The sequence below is a fragment of the Oryzias latipes genome, chromosome 1 (genome assembly GCF_053564925.1).
Source record: "Oryzias latipes strain Hd-rR chromosome 1, Olatipes_Hd-rR_3.1".
In the NCBI taxonomy this organism is placed as follows: domain Eukaryota; kingdom Metazoa; phylum Chordata; class Actinopteri; order Beloniformes; family Adrianichthyidae; genus Oryzias; species Oryzias latipes.
Window position 1 is genome coordinate 7715355 of NC_136237.1, and position 18746 is coordinate 7734100.

General features: G+C 39.7%; 2 protein-coding genes across 3 annotated transcripts; one reads left to right on the forward strand and one right to left on the reverse strand.

Annotated features, from left to right (window-relative positions):
* Positions 1-896: 896 nt before the first annotated feature.
* tppp2 (tubulin polymerization-promoting protein family member 2) lies at positions 897-9312 on the reverse strand. Its single transcript, XM_004066211.5, has 4 exons — positions 9166-9312; positions 5981-6172; positions 2955-3108; positions 897-1879 (listed from the first exon to the last, which is right to left on the reverse strand). Exons 2-4 carry the CDS (start codon positions 6169-6171, stop codon positions 1688-1690), a joined length of 537 nt encoding a protein of 178 aa, XP_004066259.1. The 5' UTR covers position 6172; positions 9166-9312; the 3' UTR covers positions 897-1687.
* A 6200-nt stretch (positions 9313-15512) lies between these two features.
* ftr84 (finTRIM family, member 84) lies at positions 15513-18461 on the forward strand. 2 transcript variants are annotated; one of them, XM_011480017.2, is made up of 7 exons: positions 15513-16189; positions 16533-16628; positions 16737-16970; positions 17036-17192; positions 17277-17333; positions 17412-17465; positions 17573-18461. In XM_011480017.2, exons 1-7 carry the CDS (start codon positions 15617-15619, stop codon positions 18112-18114), a joined length of 1713 nt encoding a protein of 570 aa, XP_011478319.1. In that variant the 5' UTR covers positions 15513-15616; the 3' UTR covers positions 18115-18461. The 2 variants fall into 2 exon arrangements, with proteins under 2 accessions (XP_011478319.1, XP_011478313.1); XM_011480011.2 differs by having other exon boundaries at positions 17277-17465.
* The last annotated feature ends 285 nt before the right edge of the window (positions 18462-18746 follow it).

The following is an 18746-nucleotide window of genomic DNA, read 5'->3' on the forward strand; positions in this document are numbered from 1 at the left end:
TTTGCATGATAGGAGATCTTAGATTTAACAGAATTTAGTATGGGATCCAATGTGTCCCTTTATAATGAACTGAGATTTGATAACAGGCAACAGACTTTAAATTTGGGCTGCTATGTAAACACATTGATATGCATACTACATTTATTGGCTCTAAAAGGTATTTACCCCTTGTGCTATCTTAGATGACCCCACCCTTACATTGACGTGTTCTCCCTACCATGACAAAGGTGGATAAAGGTGGAAAGATTTCATGTAATCCATGGACACCAGTGAAGATCACAAAACATTGAAGAAAAAAGGTTCAGTGTGTGTGAACAGGCCCCGCCCTTTTTGTACTACATTTGAACTGTACCGTAATGATAAACAACCAGTAAACCTGTCTGCTCTATGCTGCTTCATGGTCTTACCCCCCTTCCCCTCCTATTATCACCCTCCTACCCCCCCCTCTCTCTAACGTCCCTCTCTCTTTTTCCCCTCTTTCCTTTTCCGTCCGGTCCAACACCAAAGATCTTCAAACATGATTGAAACTAATAAAGTTTGGCCTCAATTACAAAAGGGGTTTATTCAGACATACCTTTGGTTTGTCTGAAGATGAATAACCCCTCTTGTTAAAATAAAATATGTCCAACACAAGAGGCCCTCAGCTCTCATCTTTTTGCCTAGCTGTTGGACAGGACAAGTTTAAAAAAAAAAAAAAAAAAAAAGGTTCAGCGCACTGTCTAGTGGGTCTAGATGACCCAACTTCCAATGTTAAAGTGCCTAAGATAGCACAAGGGCTATACAAACTGTATGTAGTTTGAGTTATGACAGTTATAGTCAGCAGGTATTTACTATAAAGTCCACATTCTAAACCATATGTTATCCCTTTTTTGGGAGATTTGAATCAGCTGAATCTCTTTGTTGTTAGTACTCTGGTTTATTTAAATAAATGCTTGTCAATGCATCATTCCTTTCAAATAAATTCTTTCACAAATTTGCATTACATGTGTTTTGAACCGCCAAGCTTATTTTGAGTACCAAGAAGACCTGTACCTGATGCTGTCTTCGAGTGTAATATACTAGAACATGTAAAAAGCACTATTTATATCAATTCTGTGTCAGAATTTGTGTCAGATTTGGTCAAATAGTTCTTAAATGTACAAGTTACAGATTTTTTATGTACCTAGACTTCTTATATGGTCATGAGTTCTAACTTGCCTGCGTTTCTAGAAACTGTGTTTGTTTACATTGCATCTTTGCATTTTAGCTTTCTTGGTACACCCAAAAATGTGCTTGATGTTTTTTATATCTTGGTTTTATTTTTAAATATCCCAGACAATGATTTTTTCTTCCTCATGCAGGCTAATACAGGAAACAAGGAACCGCTTGTTCTTAAAGCAAAACACCACCTTTGCACTACAAGGAAACTTAAAATATTGGAGATTTGGAAGCACTTAAATGTACCAGTCAGTGTATTGAGATCATTTAGAATAGAGCCATATTTCAGAGCATGTACATTAGCTGCAATAACTAAATTAAGGCACACAGTTAAGAGTATTAAAAAAAATGTTTTGCATAAAGCAAGCATTTTGTCTTTGGTCACAAAAGGAAATAATATACAGAACATTTCTTTCATTTTACATGCCCCTTTACTTTCACAGAAAATAGTGTTAATTTCGATCATTTCTGAATTAGGATAGAGACTCCTTTATGCGTCTTTAACTTTGTCGTCATAGGTTCCAGTGCCCTTGTAAGCCGCCACATAGCCACTGGTGTCTGGGATGTCCGCACGTCCCGCCTTTCCTTTCCCTTTCCCTGACTCGTCAAACCGCTCCTTGTGGGATCCGGTGTATTTGGTAGTGTCGGTCAGTCTGTCCACTGCTGCAGCCTTGGCCACTTTCTAAAAATAAATGGACAACAACAGGTGTGAGTACAGTGTTTAGCTGATAAGCGCAAAAAAGTTCACATAAAACTATGCACAAAATTACTTCATTTAACCCTTGTGCTATCCTAGGCACTTTAACATTTGGAGTTGGGTCATCTAGACCCACTAGACAGTGGTCTGAACCTCTTTTCTTCAATGATTTGTGATCTTCACTGCTGTCCATGGATTACATGAATTCTTTAGACCTTTATCCACCTTTGTCATGGTAGGAATAACACGTCAAAGTAAGGGTGGGGTCATCTAAGATAGCACAAGGGTTAAATGTCAGTTCCCCCAGGATCGGCTGTTTTTTGAGATTGTTCCAACCATTGACTGTATAACAATGGACAGCTCAAACCCTCCCTTCACATGTTCCCAAATAGGAAGTACTATTGCTTCCTGATACGTCACCGCCATGTTCAGACCGATCACTGTCGACTGATTTCCACATGGCGGCGAGTGTATCAGGAAGCAATGGTGAGGGATTGTTCCCTATTTCGCGAGAGCTGGAAGTAAGGCGTGTTCTATGGGTGACGTCACACTTCGATCTGTCCATTGTTTTTACAGGCTGGTTGCAACACAAAAAGCATGAAGTTGTAACCAAGTGACTTCAGCAGCCATGTTCACAAGGAAGTGGAGACGTTAACCACGTCTGTTTAAATTAACGACATGTATGACTGAGCCTCTAAAATACAACTTTTTACAAAATTAAAACAATTAGCCAAGGTAGCAAAATTGTGGTGATTTGATGAGCTGGCAATGCGAAAAAATGTCACGGGACCTAGTTGACTTTGGGGAATTGGCGCAATCGTGTAAATGTATACAGTAAAGAGGGCGAACATCAAATTTCCAAATAAAATGTTTGCAAAAAAACAACAAATGCATATTTAATATAAATTCCACTTCCTAAACATGAAGGGGATTACAAAAGAAAAGTGCTGTTGAAAATGTGAAATAATACGCAAAAATAAATCAGTTCATAAAACATGACATTCAGTGGGACACAGCAAAACCTGGACCCCTGATGTTAAGATGATAATTCAGCACTCACGGTGACTCCAACGTTGGCAGGTTCCTTCCCGGCGAGCAGACCGTAAAGCTGCTGGAGAGCCTCGTCTTTGCTCTTGCCTTTAAAGCGTTTGGGGGCCAGTTCAGTCAGAGCCTGGTTGAACTGCTCAAATGTGATTACACGAGCTGACTTTGCCCTGAAGAGACACAAAGTAGAACACTTTTTGACAAATTGTCATGGAGTTGGATGTGAACACCAAATCCATTGTTGAACATATGTTGAATAACGCCAAGACAATCTGAACATTACCATCACCATAACCCTTCCACTACAATTTGGTAACACAGAACAATCGTTTTATTTCCTCCCAAGCTGTAAAACATCTTTTCATAGCTTCAAGATCTCAAGAAATTCTGTAAACTTGAAGTGTGAATGACCTAACTTGTGCTTTTACAGAGACTGTATCTAAATTTTCAAACCAAAACCAATGAAATTATTCTCTTTGAACTATTCATACTGCTATGAATTTGATGGTATATATTATGTGTATTAGGAAGCCTCTTGTTTTGACACTTACAGTATAGGAATTGTTACATAGGGTGTATTAAGACTGGGAAAATTCCTTGTTCCAGATGGAGTCCCAAAGATTGTGCTTGCCCTGTATTCAGATTGGCATCTAGAGGACCATTCCCTTATGGACCCAAGTGTGTAAACAAAACCATGTGACTGAAGTTCTCTTCAGCCATTGGCCAGGAACTATGAGGGCGGGTCAAAACAACAGGAGACGGACGAGCTGCGCTTTATGATCCTTATAGGGGCAGTTCGTTTATTACAACTTTATATGTCGACTATCAGTTTTAAACGTCGGGAACAACACTTTTTAGTTGTTACTTTGGTATGGCAGAGGCGTGTCGCAAGGCGGTTACTGGCAAGGTGACGTGCCGTGTGTGCTTTAACTCAGAGGTTGCTAGAAACTGCAGTGATGGAGACGTCTTGAATAAAGTTATGCATGTTTATGAAATATAGATTGTTTATTTACTTTGTTATCACAAACGTCAAGTCTTGCCCTCAACTTTAAATTTCTCTGAGGATCTATTCTCCACTCATCACCAAAACACCTTTTCCCACTGAACACCCACTATCCACACAGTATCTCCACACACACACATGATCAGTACAACTCTCATTTAATATTTTTTTATCATTTTAGTTTTTTTATATATTTTACATCTAGTTTCAATTATTTTCCGTTACGTCCAGTATTTCATGCTTGTTTTATCCTCATTTTATTCAGTCTCTATTCAAAGGACAACGTTGTTCAGATTTGTTTGGAGACTATTCGTCTCTTCAAATTGTGCAAATTGTCTAAGGTTAAGAGATTGATACATTGATCATTACTCTATTTATGAGGTAACAGCTGATAACTGAGTAATATTTTTCCTTCATTTATTAAATCTCCAAGTTATTAAAATGACACATTTTCAACCAACTTTAGGGTGAAATATTCCCACCCCTTTAACGCAACACGTCTCTACTTCTTATCGTGGATCTTTAACTGTAGCCTCCCTGTTTTGTGTTCATCCTTTCAATAAAAACAGCCTTCCTTCCACATGCTGTCATTTTTAAATACCAGCAGTTAGTTACTGTGTAGATATTAGTCAAAGTAATGTATGTTGTCAAACCCCAGCTTTTTTCAAGGTCTTTCAGGACTAAAGAAGTTTAGGCTCCACCTGGAACACATTGAAGGAAAAACAGGCTGAGACTCCAGGGCTGTCTGGGTGGAGGATCAAATTGTGCCAAGCTTGTTACTCAGACTTTCTGCACAAGTTCCTTCTCTTTTTGCACGATGGTGAAAGATGTCCACTAGTGAAAACCTAAAATATTTTTAGTTTGATTTTGTTTTTATAGTCACAACAAAAATATTGACCCTAAAGCAGACAGCTGGCTTGGTTTTGAGAAAAATATTTGATTATCTTAGCTGTGTGACGTCAGGTAAAGTTACCAATAATCAGTTGACTTCCTGCAGTTTGTGTTCAGAATTAAAAAGATGTCATGTAATACTGTGCTAGTCAGGAAGATCACAAACCAGCTCTGAAACCCTTTGAATTTTAAATGTGTGAGTCTTTTACATTGATGCTGGAGAGCTTGCTTTTACTCTCCCAAGATAAAATGACTTCATCAAGATTCTATTTGATGGCATGGCGACATTACAAGCCATCAGTCCCAAACCCTTTTTGTGAAGTGCCAATTGGATAAGAGGAAAATACATTCTGATAGAACAACCTCTTTCCTTTTTGTTTACATTTCTTATCCCCAACAAGGGATAAGAAGGTTTAGAATGTTTTTTAACTCAAATTAATCACCATCTAAGAGATATCATTTATTTAAATTAGTCCAGTATTGTCCTTAGATGTTCTGTTGTTTCACAGACAAAAAAGCCCAACTTTGTAATAAAAAGAACGACTGATTTTGTTAAAGCTACGGTGGCCTTGAAATTCAAACTACACCAACAAAACATTCACGGCAAAAACATATTAAAGATCACAATAACAATTTTTAAAAAAACAACACATTTAAAAAAAAAAACTTTACAAATTAGAAATTGAAACAAAATTCCAGAAACCATAACAGAATTCCCAAACAAATTAAAAACGAAACAAAAAGTAGCAACAACAAAAAAAAGTAATTTCTGGAAATCAAAATTAAATGTAAAAAAATGAAACACAATAGAAAACCGTAAAAGGAAAATACTATGAGGCATCGCTGATTGGATGATGAAGTTTGACTTTTTTTTAAATGAGTATTCAATGTCCACATACTAATAAAAGTTTCATGATTAGTACAGAGCTCATCCAGTATCGCTTCTTGTCAAATAGGTTTTGTTTGAAGTGATGGACGAATGTCATCATCCAATTAGCGATGTTCCATAGAACCTACCTTATTAACTGCTCTTTAATGATTCCTTGTATTATAGCAGCTGTCTTAAAAGTAATAGAAATAAACACCTTTATGTTTTATTTAGCTAAAATCAATCATGTAGTTGTTGCCTGATGAACTAAAAATCTTACTTGACTTTGCTGAAAACAATGTCTACATCTGTAGTGGTCACGTTCTTGCCGTCTGTGATGTGGCAGTCTTTGCAGATCTTAGCAAAGTTCTTGCCATGCATCTCCTTTCCTGTGGCTTTGGTGTCTCCATGAACGGCAAACTTCTGGAAGGCAGTCTCAACTTCAGCCAGAGTAACCATGCCGTCAGCCATACTATTTGCACACAAAACTGTAGATCAGTTAAGCCTATAAATGCAAAGTGTTATAGCAAACAGAGGCACTCACTTGGAGAGTTGTGTTGGGACCTATTTCAAATTAAAAGCTACGGTACATTTTGATTCAATATAAATAATAAAACCATCTCCAAAGCCAGCAAAAGATCAGTGAAAGATGGCATCGATTTCCTCTGTGAAAAGATTTAGTTGGAATAAAATATGTCCAGTGGGCCAAAAAAGTACTTGGCAGTCCCCAATTCTGCACATTGCCTCATTTAAAAAGATGAGAGGTCTGTAATTTTCATCATTGATACAGATTTTCAACTGGAGGCAAAGACTGAATGAAAAAAATCCAGAAAATAATTTTAATGATTTTAACAGATTTTTTTATAATGAAAAAGTAATTAACAAAAAAAACAATAGTTCACCAGAATACTTTGTAATGTACTGCAGGTTGGTGTATTTTCAATAGTTCTCCAGCAGGTTTAACCCTTGTGCTATCTTAGATGACCCCACCCTTACATTGACGTGTTCTCCCTACCATGACAAAGGTGGATAAAGCTGGAAAGATTTCATGTAATCCATGGACACCAGTGAAGATCACAAATCATTGAAGAAAAAAGGTTCAGAGCACTGTCTAGTGGGTCTAGATGACCCAACTCCCAATGTTAAAGTGCCTAGGATAGCACAAGGGTTACACACCATGGAGCTGCTATTTTGGTCCCATTCTTCCATGCAGATCTTCTCAAGAGTTGTGATGTTTTTGGGCTGTTGCTGGGCAACACAGATTTTCAACCACCTCCAAAAATTCTCTTTAATTGAGTTGGGGATCAATTCCTTGCGGGAGAATTCAGGCGTGTATCATCCTCAGTGCTCTCACTGCTGGAAGGAGGTTTTCGCACAAATTCTTACCATTCATGGCCCCATTCTTCCTTTCCTTCATTCAGATCAATTGTTCGCTCTCCTTTGGAGGAAAGCCCTCCCTAAGGTGATGCTTCCATTCGTCATTTCTTTCTGTTAACAACCCAGGTGGAACTGGTTCGGTTTGTTTGGGTTTCAGAACACTGCCGTACATGGATGGAAGAAGAAACCTGAGACCACCATTCTTCTTTTGAGCAAGGAGTGAAAAAAGCCATCTTTATCAAGAAGGATAAACCTTCTCTTAATAAGAATGGTGGTCTCAGGTTTAATCTTCCATCCATCTACGGCAGTGTTCTGAAACCCAAACAAACCGAACCAGTTCCACCTGGGTCGTTAACAGCTGAAAGAGATGACCAGTTTGGGGAGGGAGTCACTGGCTCCCCAACTCAGGACAAAGGACTCTTAACAACCCGAAACCATGTAGGCTATGTTGACAACACCATCCAGTCTCAGGTCTAACTCCTCCCCCATGAGCACATACGCAAATGGGGGGGGGCAAGTGTCCTGCAGAAAATATCAAAGATCGCTTGGTTGAGCTCGTTAGGTTTAAACGTTCAGCCACATTTTTTTCTAAGGGCATGCTGCAGGTGAAAGGTTGTAGGGACCATCTTAACATCACGTATGGGTGAGTAAGGGTGAAGTTGGTGAGATGTGGGCACGTCATGCAGATTTTTCATTCCCTGCGTACTGTGCAAGAAGCCTGTTAGTGCTGTTAAAGTGATAAGTTCGTGCTTGTGTGTCCTTTGCATGCAACCTGGCTGTCAGATATAAGGAAAGGATCATCAGACCACAGTTTGCGTGGGCATATCACGGGAACTTACAGTACAGACCAAAAGTTTGGATACACTATCTCATTTATAAAAATGGGAAGGTGTGTCCAAATCATGCACCTTACTAATGACCGGAGTGCTGCGTAAAGTGCCACCATATTAAAGCACCACCCAACTCACATCGAAAGTGCTAACTAACTAACTAACAACATAGTTGTCCCCGCTTTCCTTAGGTCATTGACCAGTTCCCCCATGTAGTTTTGTGCTGTTTCCTCTCAGTTCTCAAAATCATTTGTACCCCACTAGGTGACATCTTGCATGGAGCTCTAAGTTGAGGAAGATTTTCAATATCTCTTTTTTTTTTTCATTTTCTAATACTTGCTTTGACAGTTGATCTCTTCTTTCCAAGCCGCTTGATGGTCCACCCCAGGTTTTTTCAGATGAACAATCTTGTCCCTGGAGTCTTAAAACAGCTTTTTGGTCTTGGTCATAGTGAAGAGGATGCAGTCCAAATATTTAAGTAGATCTTTTATACAGATGACCAGTTATGACAGGTTCCATTAAAATGTCCTTCTTAAAGAGGAATTAGCAGATCTATGAGGGACAGAATCTCTTCTTGCTCATTGGAGCTAAATCCTTTATTCTGACAATGGAAGTGCATCTATGATTAACTTCACAGACCTCTCATCTTTTTAAATGGGAAAACTTAAGTTTTTTTCCCCCACTTAATATAATACATTAATGCTATTAGTAAATTGGCTGCTTGGCTGCCAAGAAGTGATTACTTTTCTCCCGCAGATACTCGTGCTAGTGTTACAGAAGCTGCTTTCAAGCCACTTTAATAGAATTACCTCAGTTTCCTAATAGCTTCTCTGCACTACAGTCCAGAGTGCATGGTTCCGCCCTCTCATTTTCTTTTACTTAGCCATTTTTCTGGCCACACACACACAGTACAAATTGTACCTCATCTTATACTTTAAAAAAAAAAAAAAAATATATATATATATTCTATACGCATAAGGAAAGTTAACATGCTCACTAAATAAGTGAGCCTGTTTATCTGACAGAACAAGACACAACAGGCCTGAGTGAGAAAACAAATCCATTGTAAACATTACATGTCTGTAGCCTACTTCCAATGCAAGATTTAAGGAATACATCTCTTACAATTTTTGCAAAAACTGAAACACACAACAGTAGAGACTTATTCATGTTGTTAATTGGTTCACACTGCCGGTCTCGTTGCCCCAGATCAGTGCACCCCAAACTAAAGACAAAATACTGAAAACGAATGGCGTACCTGCTTCTGTGAAAGGAGGATGCTCAGCTAAGATTTTAGCAAATCTGTTTGGTTGCTTCTCGTCCGTCTTTGTCCTCTAGCTCTCCTCCTTCCTGCCGCTCCCTGCTTATTCACAGTAATGACACAGATGGAGTGATACAGAGAGGCAGGGAGGAGAAGGGAGGAGGGAGAACGTACCAGCCAGCACAACAATGACATCATCGCTGCTCAGTCCCTCCATTAGCTCACTCTCCCCCTGTCCTTCTCTGTGCAGATTTGCTGGATGGATTCAAGGATTCTTCAAACACTGATTATTTCTTAAAGACCGACTCCAATGAAAATTGTGTTTTTAACATGTTTTTGCAGCATTTTTCACATGATGGAGGACATGTATAAAATATTTTAAGATGCATTTTTGAGTAGGTCTTTATTCAATTCGTTTTGAATCGAGAGCAGATGAAAAGATATCATTTTTTCAGTTGGGACATAGAAACCGAAATGGGCAGGCCAAATTCACCCTGCTCTGTTCCTTTCTGATGCATCCACTTGCAGACAAATGGATCCATGAATGTCTTTGTTTTCCTCACCTGAGCTGGAATCTGGCTCAAAACTGGACGGCTGAATAGCTCCGTTATTGGTTGCCATTTTTGTTGCACCGCTAATGTTAGCTTGGGGTTGTGAGGGGCTGCAAGCTAGCGGGAGACCATGTAACCCTTGTGCTATCCTAGGCACTTTAACATTGGGAGTTGGGTCATCTAGACCCACTAGACAGTGCGCTGAACCTTTTTTCTTCAATGATTTGTGATCTTCACTGGTGTCCATGGATTACATGAAATCTTTCCACCTTTATCCACCTTTGTCATGGTAGGAATAACACGTCAATGTAAGGGTGGGGTCATCTAAGATAGCACAAGGGTTAAACAAAAATGATGGGATATCAGTCCTGGCTACAGTGAGGAGTTTCTGATGAAGTCCTCCCGCTCTGCATAAACAATGTTTAGAAAACAACACAGGTTTTTAATTTCGCTCAAAAACGGTATAATCATAATTAAATAACCACTAGTAACGCTTTTACAATAGATCAAAATATGACTGGAGTGGGAATTTATTTATTTATTTATTACAGACCGACCGACTGCCCGACCCTGTGAACTTAAAGTCCTGGGCAGTGTCTTTGCTGTTCCTCCCACTGCCTCCTTCAGCTTGGGGGTTACTGCCTCAAGTCACCAGCCCGAATGAGGCACATGCTTTGTCCCCACTGCTGTCCTACATAGATGTGAACCCTCTTACTCAAATAATCAACACAAATGACTATGCATACCAACTCAGGAATGTGGCCTCTATCAGCCACCTCTCCTACAAGAATGACATCCAGCGATGTGTCATAGGACAGTCTTTTAATTTTTTAAAAAGTTTTTTGCATTGATTTTTAGTTTTGTCATCTGAGGAGAAGCTGCTGCTAAAGAGGAGATCTATAGTCACTTGGTGTTGATTACAAGCTTTGGTTTGAAACAGGAAAGTCTGCTTGACGGCAGTATGAATACACACCAAACGCAAGGTTCAGAACTCGATCCAGACCAATAGAAAAGAAAATCTCTTTTACACTTTAAAAACTAATACTGCACATGAAGAAGTGACTTGGCACCTCGTTCATACTTGGTGATGACAGAGGCGTGGCTGCCAGTTCACATCTGACCATCACCGGGACATTCATACACATTCACACACCAGTGGAGCAACACTGGAGGCAGGGAGGGTGAAGTGTATTGCCCAAGGACACAACAACAGTTAATTTGGGAGAGCGCGGATTGAACCGCTGACCCTTTGATCATTGGACGACCTGATCAACCGCCTGATCCACTGCCGCCAAAATAAAAACAACTTACCGCGTCTACTTTCTTTTAGTGGTTATTTCTATTTCTGAAAAGCTAATTCTGAACATAGAGTGAATGCTCAATAAAATGTCTTGAACTTATCGACACAACATGCAACCATACATCAACCTAAAGGACGAGGTTCGGTTAAGACCGAGCCCGTTGAGTTGGCAACTGAAAAAACCATGGCAGCCTAAGACTTTCAAGCTTTACACGGGTGCTCCCACCGGCATGAGAATGGATTATGACTGTAGTCCAAAACTGTCTCCAAGAAATGTCAAACAACATATTGAAATTATACAAAGTATTCCAAGTGACTTAACCTGTAAAATAAGTCTACTAGTAACATAAAATAGCTGCTGCAATGTCAATTCAAATCAATTTTATTTATATAACACTATTTAAAAACCTCAGTTAGCCAAAGTGCTGTGCAGCATTAGCAGGAGAAATTCCAGACTGACCAATCAAACTAAATAAAATCTTAGTACAAATTTATATGAAACCTTAAAACAGTACAGTAAAACGTAATAACTGCAATCATAAAAGCAATTTAAGAAAAGATTGTAAAATAGAAAATAAGCACTCAAATACGTAAATATATAAAATATAAAATAAAATTAAAGTAAAAAATATAGCCAATAAAATAAAAGCCAAACGTTAAGAGAGGAAATTAACGAGCTAAACTAGTTTTGACCGTAAAAATTTATGTTCGTGATAGTCATATTTCTGAATTGATATCTTAGACTCACGCTTGGCTTCTTAAACTAAGGAGGCTAATGCAATATTGTCCAACGTTACTTACCGTAGTATCAGGTTGACAGTTGTGTCGAGGACCCGCCCATCCCACTGTCAGTCAATCTGTTTCTGTCCAAGCGGTCTCGCAGCCGTTAAACATCACTTCTGCTTGTTTAGGTTAAATTCTTTAAGTTTAGGTGGATTTCTAATGCAATTTAGTTAAATTCTATAATTGCAATTATTTAAAATAATTTAAATTCATAGTTCATTCTCAACAAAGTTTATTAAAATTATATTCAAAGGGAAAACATTTTAAATGATTTATTTGGTTACTTGAACATTTATTTATTTTGAATACATCTTATTTTTCACATGATCATTTTACACAAATGCTCTTGTTGGATTAGTACTTCTGCCCGCAAGGCCTAAATTCTTACACACTTTCAATAGAGTGTGGTCTTATAATCACAGGAACAGGCAGACGGCTGCTTCCAAATGCAGAAGGTTTATTAGCTCAGCTAAAAGTCCACAAAGCTAAAGCAGGGTCAGGCAGGCAGGAATCGATAGCAGGCATATGATCATCAGAAAAGAGACAGAGTAGTCAGGATCCAGGCGAGAGTCGGGGCAGGCGGCAAGCAAACAGAGTCAGGAGATAGAAGATCAGATCCAGATTCAACGCTTGGTAAGGAGAGCAGAGCGGCACAAACAATACTTAACACTGCAGTGCAGTCCTTAAGTGGACTTTGAATGATTGAGTGAATGAGAGTCAGGTGTGCAGCACTCAGAAACTGGCCGCTGGGGTTGCTGGGAGATGAAGTGCATTCATAATCTGGAGAGGATACTCGCCGGTGACCAGAGGGGGAGACAGAGTTCTGACTTCTGACACTCACATACACACATACACACACACTAAGAGCAAATTCAACAAACCAAGCCAACATTCATCCAGGGTCACTCATTTGAACCAAATTTTCAACTTGACTCGGTTCAGTTTTTATTGGTAAAGACATGACCTTTTCTCCAAAAAGTTTTCACAGTAGGATCAAAGGATCAAATGGTATGTTTTCCTGAAAGGACAACCAAAAGTTGGCTTATGACATATTGAGTTGAGATCTTTATTGTCTTTCAGACGTAAGAAAGTGTGGAAGCCATATGGGTATGGCTTCTGTTCTGAGTGACTGTGAGACTGAGAAAAGGAGGATTCCAAGACAAGCATCTTGGGCTAAAAGTAAGATAAAGTTGTGAATGATTTTCCCACGACTTATAAAAGAGTGCACTCTCCTCGGTATGTATTCACTGCTCAGCTTGCCACATTGACAGATTAATACCAGAAAAAGTTTTTAAAAAGGTCATCTGAACTTTAATCATAAAAACGTTTCACTTCTCATCTAGAAGGCTTTCTTAATTCTCAAGTAAACTGATAAAACAAACAGGTTTTTAAAGGCTCCTCAGGGGTAGAAGTTTGACTTGATTAAGATGATGACAAAGTGACCAAAACAAAAACATGAGTGGTTTCAGGTTACTTGGACCTGGAGGTACACTGAAAGCCATGCTAAGGGTTTGGTACGAGTCCTGAGAAATGCTTTGAAACTCATGTACTCCATCCAATAATATTCACCAAAACGAGCTGTACTCCCATTTTAAACCCCACGTATGTGTGCCTTCTAACAGCAAAGGTCCTAAAGTCCAAAATGATCTTTTTCTTTGAGAACATTGATTTGGTTTGTTAAACTTTTGAGTGTTTATCCTGACTGCCTGGTTCCTTTTTATGTCACATTTCATGAGTTTTTTTATTGTTATTATTTAGGTGTACCTACAGGAATTGATCTGATTCTGCGAAATCTTGTTTTGTTTTTTTAAGTTAACATTAATTGTGCATCTGTAACCTTTAAACGTGGCTTTTTTTTCTTCTTCCTATGTCTTTCTACTGTTAGAGACCACTTTTACATGTAAAAATGATCATTTCTTTAAACTCGGCTGTGTTTTGAATGATCTAACAAACTTTCTGAGACCTTCAAATTCCAAGAGGAAATACCTCTGGATGTTAAAATAATCTGGCGTGGAATCCACTTACCAGCCATTAGGTTATGCTGTGACCTTGAACCAACTCCTTTTTTTTTTTACCTCCTTAACCCTTGTGCTATCTTAGATGACCCCACCCTTGCACTGACGTGTTATCCCTACCATGACAAGGTGGAAAGATGTCATGTAATCCATGGACACAAGTGAAGATCACACATCATTGAAGAAAGAAGGTTCAGCGCACTGCTGGGTCTAGATGACCCAATTCCCAACGTTAAAGAGCCTAGGCTAGCACAAGGGTTAAGTTTTTCTCCTCTTTTTTCCGTAACAAAAGGTCTCAATCTTTTTTTTTTGTTACATAAATGTTCAATAGTTATTGATTATTTACATCAAGGGAATCCGTAAATAGAAACAAAATTGTTTCAATTTGCAAATTTATTGTTAATATTGTTAATTTTTGTATTTAACCTTTATTTCACCAGGAAGTGACATTGTGATAAGATGTCTTTTTCAAGGGAGACATGGGCAGAAAGGCACCATGGCAGTAAAAACATAGTTAAAACAACACATTAGAAATAAAATGCCATTAAAATGAACAGTATAACAATAATAAAAAGTTAAATCATGAGATATGCAGTCAGGTCAAGACAGAGTGACATGCATTTTTATTCAAATATACCGAAAGACATAATGTGGAAGCAACCTTTGATTCTCTACACTTCTCGTTATCCTCAGGCAGCTAATTTTCATTTCAAGAAAAACCTTTAAAAAAAAGTTTTTCTACATTTGACTTCTTCTTTATCATGTAGAAAAAAAAATTTGCTATAACGGGTTGTTACACTGTGGGGACCAGTGTGTACAGTGCTTTGTTCACATGACAAACAAAGCAGTTTGTTTTGACACCAAACGCCAGCATGAGAGCTGCTGCTTAGTCATAAGAACCTGAGACTGTGAAGGTCTCAAGAATTAGTCGGGTCTTCCACTATAAAAAACATTACGGGGGGGAAAAAAAACATGATACAAAACAGGTTGACTTTTGCTTGCTGTCATTTCTCATGCCATATATTTGCAGATTAGTAGAATCGGGGCAAATTTTAAGTAAATTGCACTATAAAGAAAAAAGTACATTCAATTTTTATTTTTAAGGCCCAGATAAAATACAGGGTTGTGTCAGGAAGGGCATCCGGCGTAAAACTCTACTTAACCACAGAGTGGCGACTCTTAAGAGGATATGCCGAAAGGTGAACAGCAACAAATTATTATTATTAATAAGGTGAATATTTCATCCATCCATATTCAAAACCTTCTTAATTCCTTTGGGGGTCAGAGGGACGCAGGCGCAACTGTTGAACAAAAAGACTCACACACATTAAAACTTAGGGACAATGCGGAGATACCAGTTGACCCAGATAACCCAACCAAGCATGAGGAGAGCAAGCAAACTCCACACAGTAAGTTACCAGCCGGAATTTGAACCTTCTTGCTGTTGGGCGAGAGCGCTAACCCCTACACCATCGTGTTTCTTGATACAAAATCCATTTTTATTTTCTGTGTGTTTGACTGTATTGTGTGAATTCCTCTCCATTCCAGTGGGTTAGAATTTGTTTTGTCTTTGACACAGTCTCAGTCATTTCACTGAAATGCTGAAAACAGGTTATGTAGGAAAATGACACCTATGTGCTTACAGTACAAACAAAACTTTACCTTTAAATATGGGCCAAACCATTTTGTAAAGTTAGAAAAAGGTCAGAGCCGCTGGCTTGGTGTTCTTGTATGAGCAGTTCTGATATTTAGAACAAAAAAATTATATTAATTTACTTATTTTTACTTCATCCAGCACGATGGCAGAATCTGGCTTTCCTTTACCGCCAGATTCTTTGTGTCCTCTGTGTGCAGATGGAATTAGAGATCCAGTCACCATTCCCTGTGGTGACACTTACTGCCTGGACTGTATCAAGATCTACTGGGATCAGTTTGATCACATGGGAGTATACAGCTGCCCGCAGTGCCGGGCCACCTTCACCCCACGTCCTGTCCTGCGACGAAACCTCCCTGATGTTCAGCACCAGCCTCGCCAGCAGCTTCCACAGCTCACTCCTTTTCCATACATGCACCGGGAATCCTACTGCGACTTCTGTGTCGGTCGTCGGAACAAGGCCGTGAAGTCGTGTCTCATGTGTTTGGCCTACTACTGTGAGACACATGTCAAGCCACACTACGAGTCGTCCACTTTTAAGAGACACAAGCTGGTGGATGAGATGGGACATCTGGACAGGAAGATCTGCCCCCAGCATGAGAAGGGCCTGGAGCTTTTCTGTCGCACCGACCAGATGTGCATCTGTGTGCTTTGTACCGTCAGAGAGCACCGCAGCCACAACATCGCATCTGCCGAAGATGAACGGATCGAGAAACAGGTGAGTTCTCGCCCAAAGTCACAACATCAGTCGTCTCAATGGGCTTCATATCGGTAATTTTAAAGTAAATCATAAGGATCAAGAATTCAATGGGAAAATTCTAAACTGAACTAACTTTACTGACAAGACTAAACTGGGCATCCCTGCTCTTAGACCATCCTTCGCGGTAAGGAAAAACTCCTAAAAAAAAATCGAATTCCAGAGAAAAGAAAAAACCTCAGGGGTGTCCACATGGTCTGAACACCTTCTGAGAACATGCTGTTCAACAGATCCTTTCCTTTTCATGAAGGATAGAGAATCTAAATATCTGAATTGTCTCCTTTTTTTCATGGGTGTCCATCAGAAAGTCCTGGTGGTCACACAAACCGAAGTGCAGCACATCATTTCAGAAAGGATGAAGGAGCTGCAGGAGCTCAAGCACAATGTGGATGTACTTAAGGTGCAGCTGCATTCCTTCCTCTTCCTCTGTTACGTGTTTCTCATTGCCAGTGGTGTACATGTGGGATAAATGTATTCGCACCTGAAAGCTCCTGACTGGTTTTTGCAGAACGCCGCCCAGAGAGCGCAGACAGAAAGCGACAAGACGTTCCACGAAATGCTGCAGGCGGTCGAACGCTGGAAGGCTGAAATCAGTCAGATGATACTGGCCAACATGCAGGCGGCCATGTCACAGGCCGACGGCTACGTGGAGCGCTTGGAGCAGGAGATCATGGAGCTGCAGAGACGGGACGCTGAGCTGCGACAGATTCTTGAAACAGAGGACAACATTCACTTCCTGCAGGTGCTGGACGATCATTTCTTTTAAATCTCTGTGGTAGAAACTGACTTCATTTCTTGGTTGAACAGAATTTCCCAACCTTGTGCGTCGCTCCTGAGGCCATGGTGCCCAAAGTGCTCATCAACCCTCAGTTCTCCTTTGGGGAGATCAGCAAAACAGCCACAGAGATGAAGGAGAATCTGGATGACATTTGTAAAAAGGAGCTGAGCAAAATCTCCAAGACAGGTGAGTTCCTGCAGAGAATATGAGTAGGACTGTGGTACCCTGAACTGATCCACCACAGATCAGACTAACACTTCAAATCTTCAGTCAGTGAAACTCCTGTCTACATACTTTTGCCACGAAATGGAGAGAAACGTCTGAAAGGTGAGGGGATGATGAATAATCTGAGCAATAAGCAACTTAAAACCCACAAGAATGTTAATTTTTTAAATATCCTAACAGTTCCTTCCAGGAAAGATTTCCAGGAACCCAAATCTAGACCAGACTTTCTGAGATGTGAGTCAAACCTTCTCTATTTCAGGGGCAAGATCTACGTTTAACACAATCAGAGTCAGTTTAAAGGGACATAACAGAGAAATGTGTGTTATTGTTGTTGTGCTCAGATGCCTGCAAACTGTCCTTTGATCCAAACACGGTGTACAAAGAGTTGGTTTTGTCAGACGGCAATCAGAGGGTCACCAGAAAGAAGTCCGTACAGTTTTACCCAGACCATCCGGAGCGCTTTGACGGCTTCTCCCAGGTGCTTTGCAGGGAGCCCATGTCCGGTTTCAGGTTTTACTGGGAGGCGGAGTGGAGCGGGGAGTTTTCCATAGGCGTGGCCTACAAGGGCATCAACCGCAAGGGCAAGAACTCCAGCCTGCTGGGCTACAATGACAAGTCGTGGAGCCTCCTCTGCTCTGACTCAGGGTATTCAGCCTGGCACAACACGGCAGACAAAGACCTCCCCAACGCTCCCCGCACCACCAGAATAGGAGTGTACCTGGACCATGCAGGTGACACCTTGGCCTTTTATGCTGTGTCAGACTCAATGCAGCTCATCCACAAGTTCAAAGCCCACTTCAGTGAGCCTCTGTATGCTGGCTTTGGTGTAGGCTCCTCAGTAACTCTGTGCCAGCTGAAGCAAAACACTTTACCTTATTCCTAGACTAAAAGAAAACACTCTCATCTAAGGATAAGGGGGCAACAGCAGATTTTAAAAGGCCTGTATTATACTTTTCTTTAGTTTACTCTGTCAGAGTGAACTGTATCTAAGTGATGGTATATGATCTTTGACACTAAGAAACGATTTAACACCCATTTACTGATGATTACATTATGAAACATTTAAATGTTCATACTTCACATTCAATTAAAAAACATTTAACAAGCAAATACTTTAACGTCACTGGTGATTATCTCTCTTTCATAATTGTGCATATATAAATATCATATTTTAAGCATGTTTTTAAAACTCTTTTCAACCAATATTAAAAAAATATTGTTTTAACAACATGTATCTGTTTTAACTTGTCTTGGAGCTTTGTTTCAGAGTTTTTTCTCATTTTTCAAACATGTAACATCCACTCACCCAGACTCAGGTTAACTGTTTTTGCTCATTTTAACCCTTGTGCTATCCTAGGAACTTTAACATTGGGAGTGGGGTCATCTAGACCAGTGTTTTTTCAACCAGTGTGCCGCAGCACACTAGTGTACCGTGGGAAATTCATTGACTGATCTAAAAACATTTACCATCTCCAGGATATCAGCTCTTTGTTCATCCATTCTTTGTGTTTATTT

Bases quoted from the DNA above. Each gene is read 5' to 3' on its own strand.
- tppp2 (XM_004066211.5), bottom strand. From the start codon at position 6,171: ATGGCTGACGGCATGGTTACTCTGGCTGAAGTTGAGACTGCCTTCCAG. The intron at 3,109-5,980 runs GTAAGATTTTTA...GTGTCTCTTCAG, and splicing joins ATTGTTTTCAGCAAAGTCAA to GGCAAAGTCAGCTCGTGTAA. The intron at 1,880-2,954 runs GTGAGTGCTGAA...ATTTATTTTTAG, and splicing joins CTGCCAACGTTGGAGTCACC to AAAGTGGCCAAGGCTGCAGC.
- ftr84 (XM_011480011.2), top strand. From the start codon at position 15,617: ATGGCAGAATCTGGCTTTCCTTTACCGCCAGATTCTTTGTGTCCTCTG. The intron at 16,190-16,532 runs GTGAGTTCTCGC...GGTGTCCATCAG, and splicing joins ATGAACGGATCGAGAAACAG to AAAGTCCTGGTGGTCACACA. The intron at 16,971-17,035 runs GTGCTGGACGAT...TTGGTTGAACAG, and splicing joins ACAACATTCACTTCCTGCAG to AATTTCCCAACCTTGTGCGT.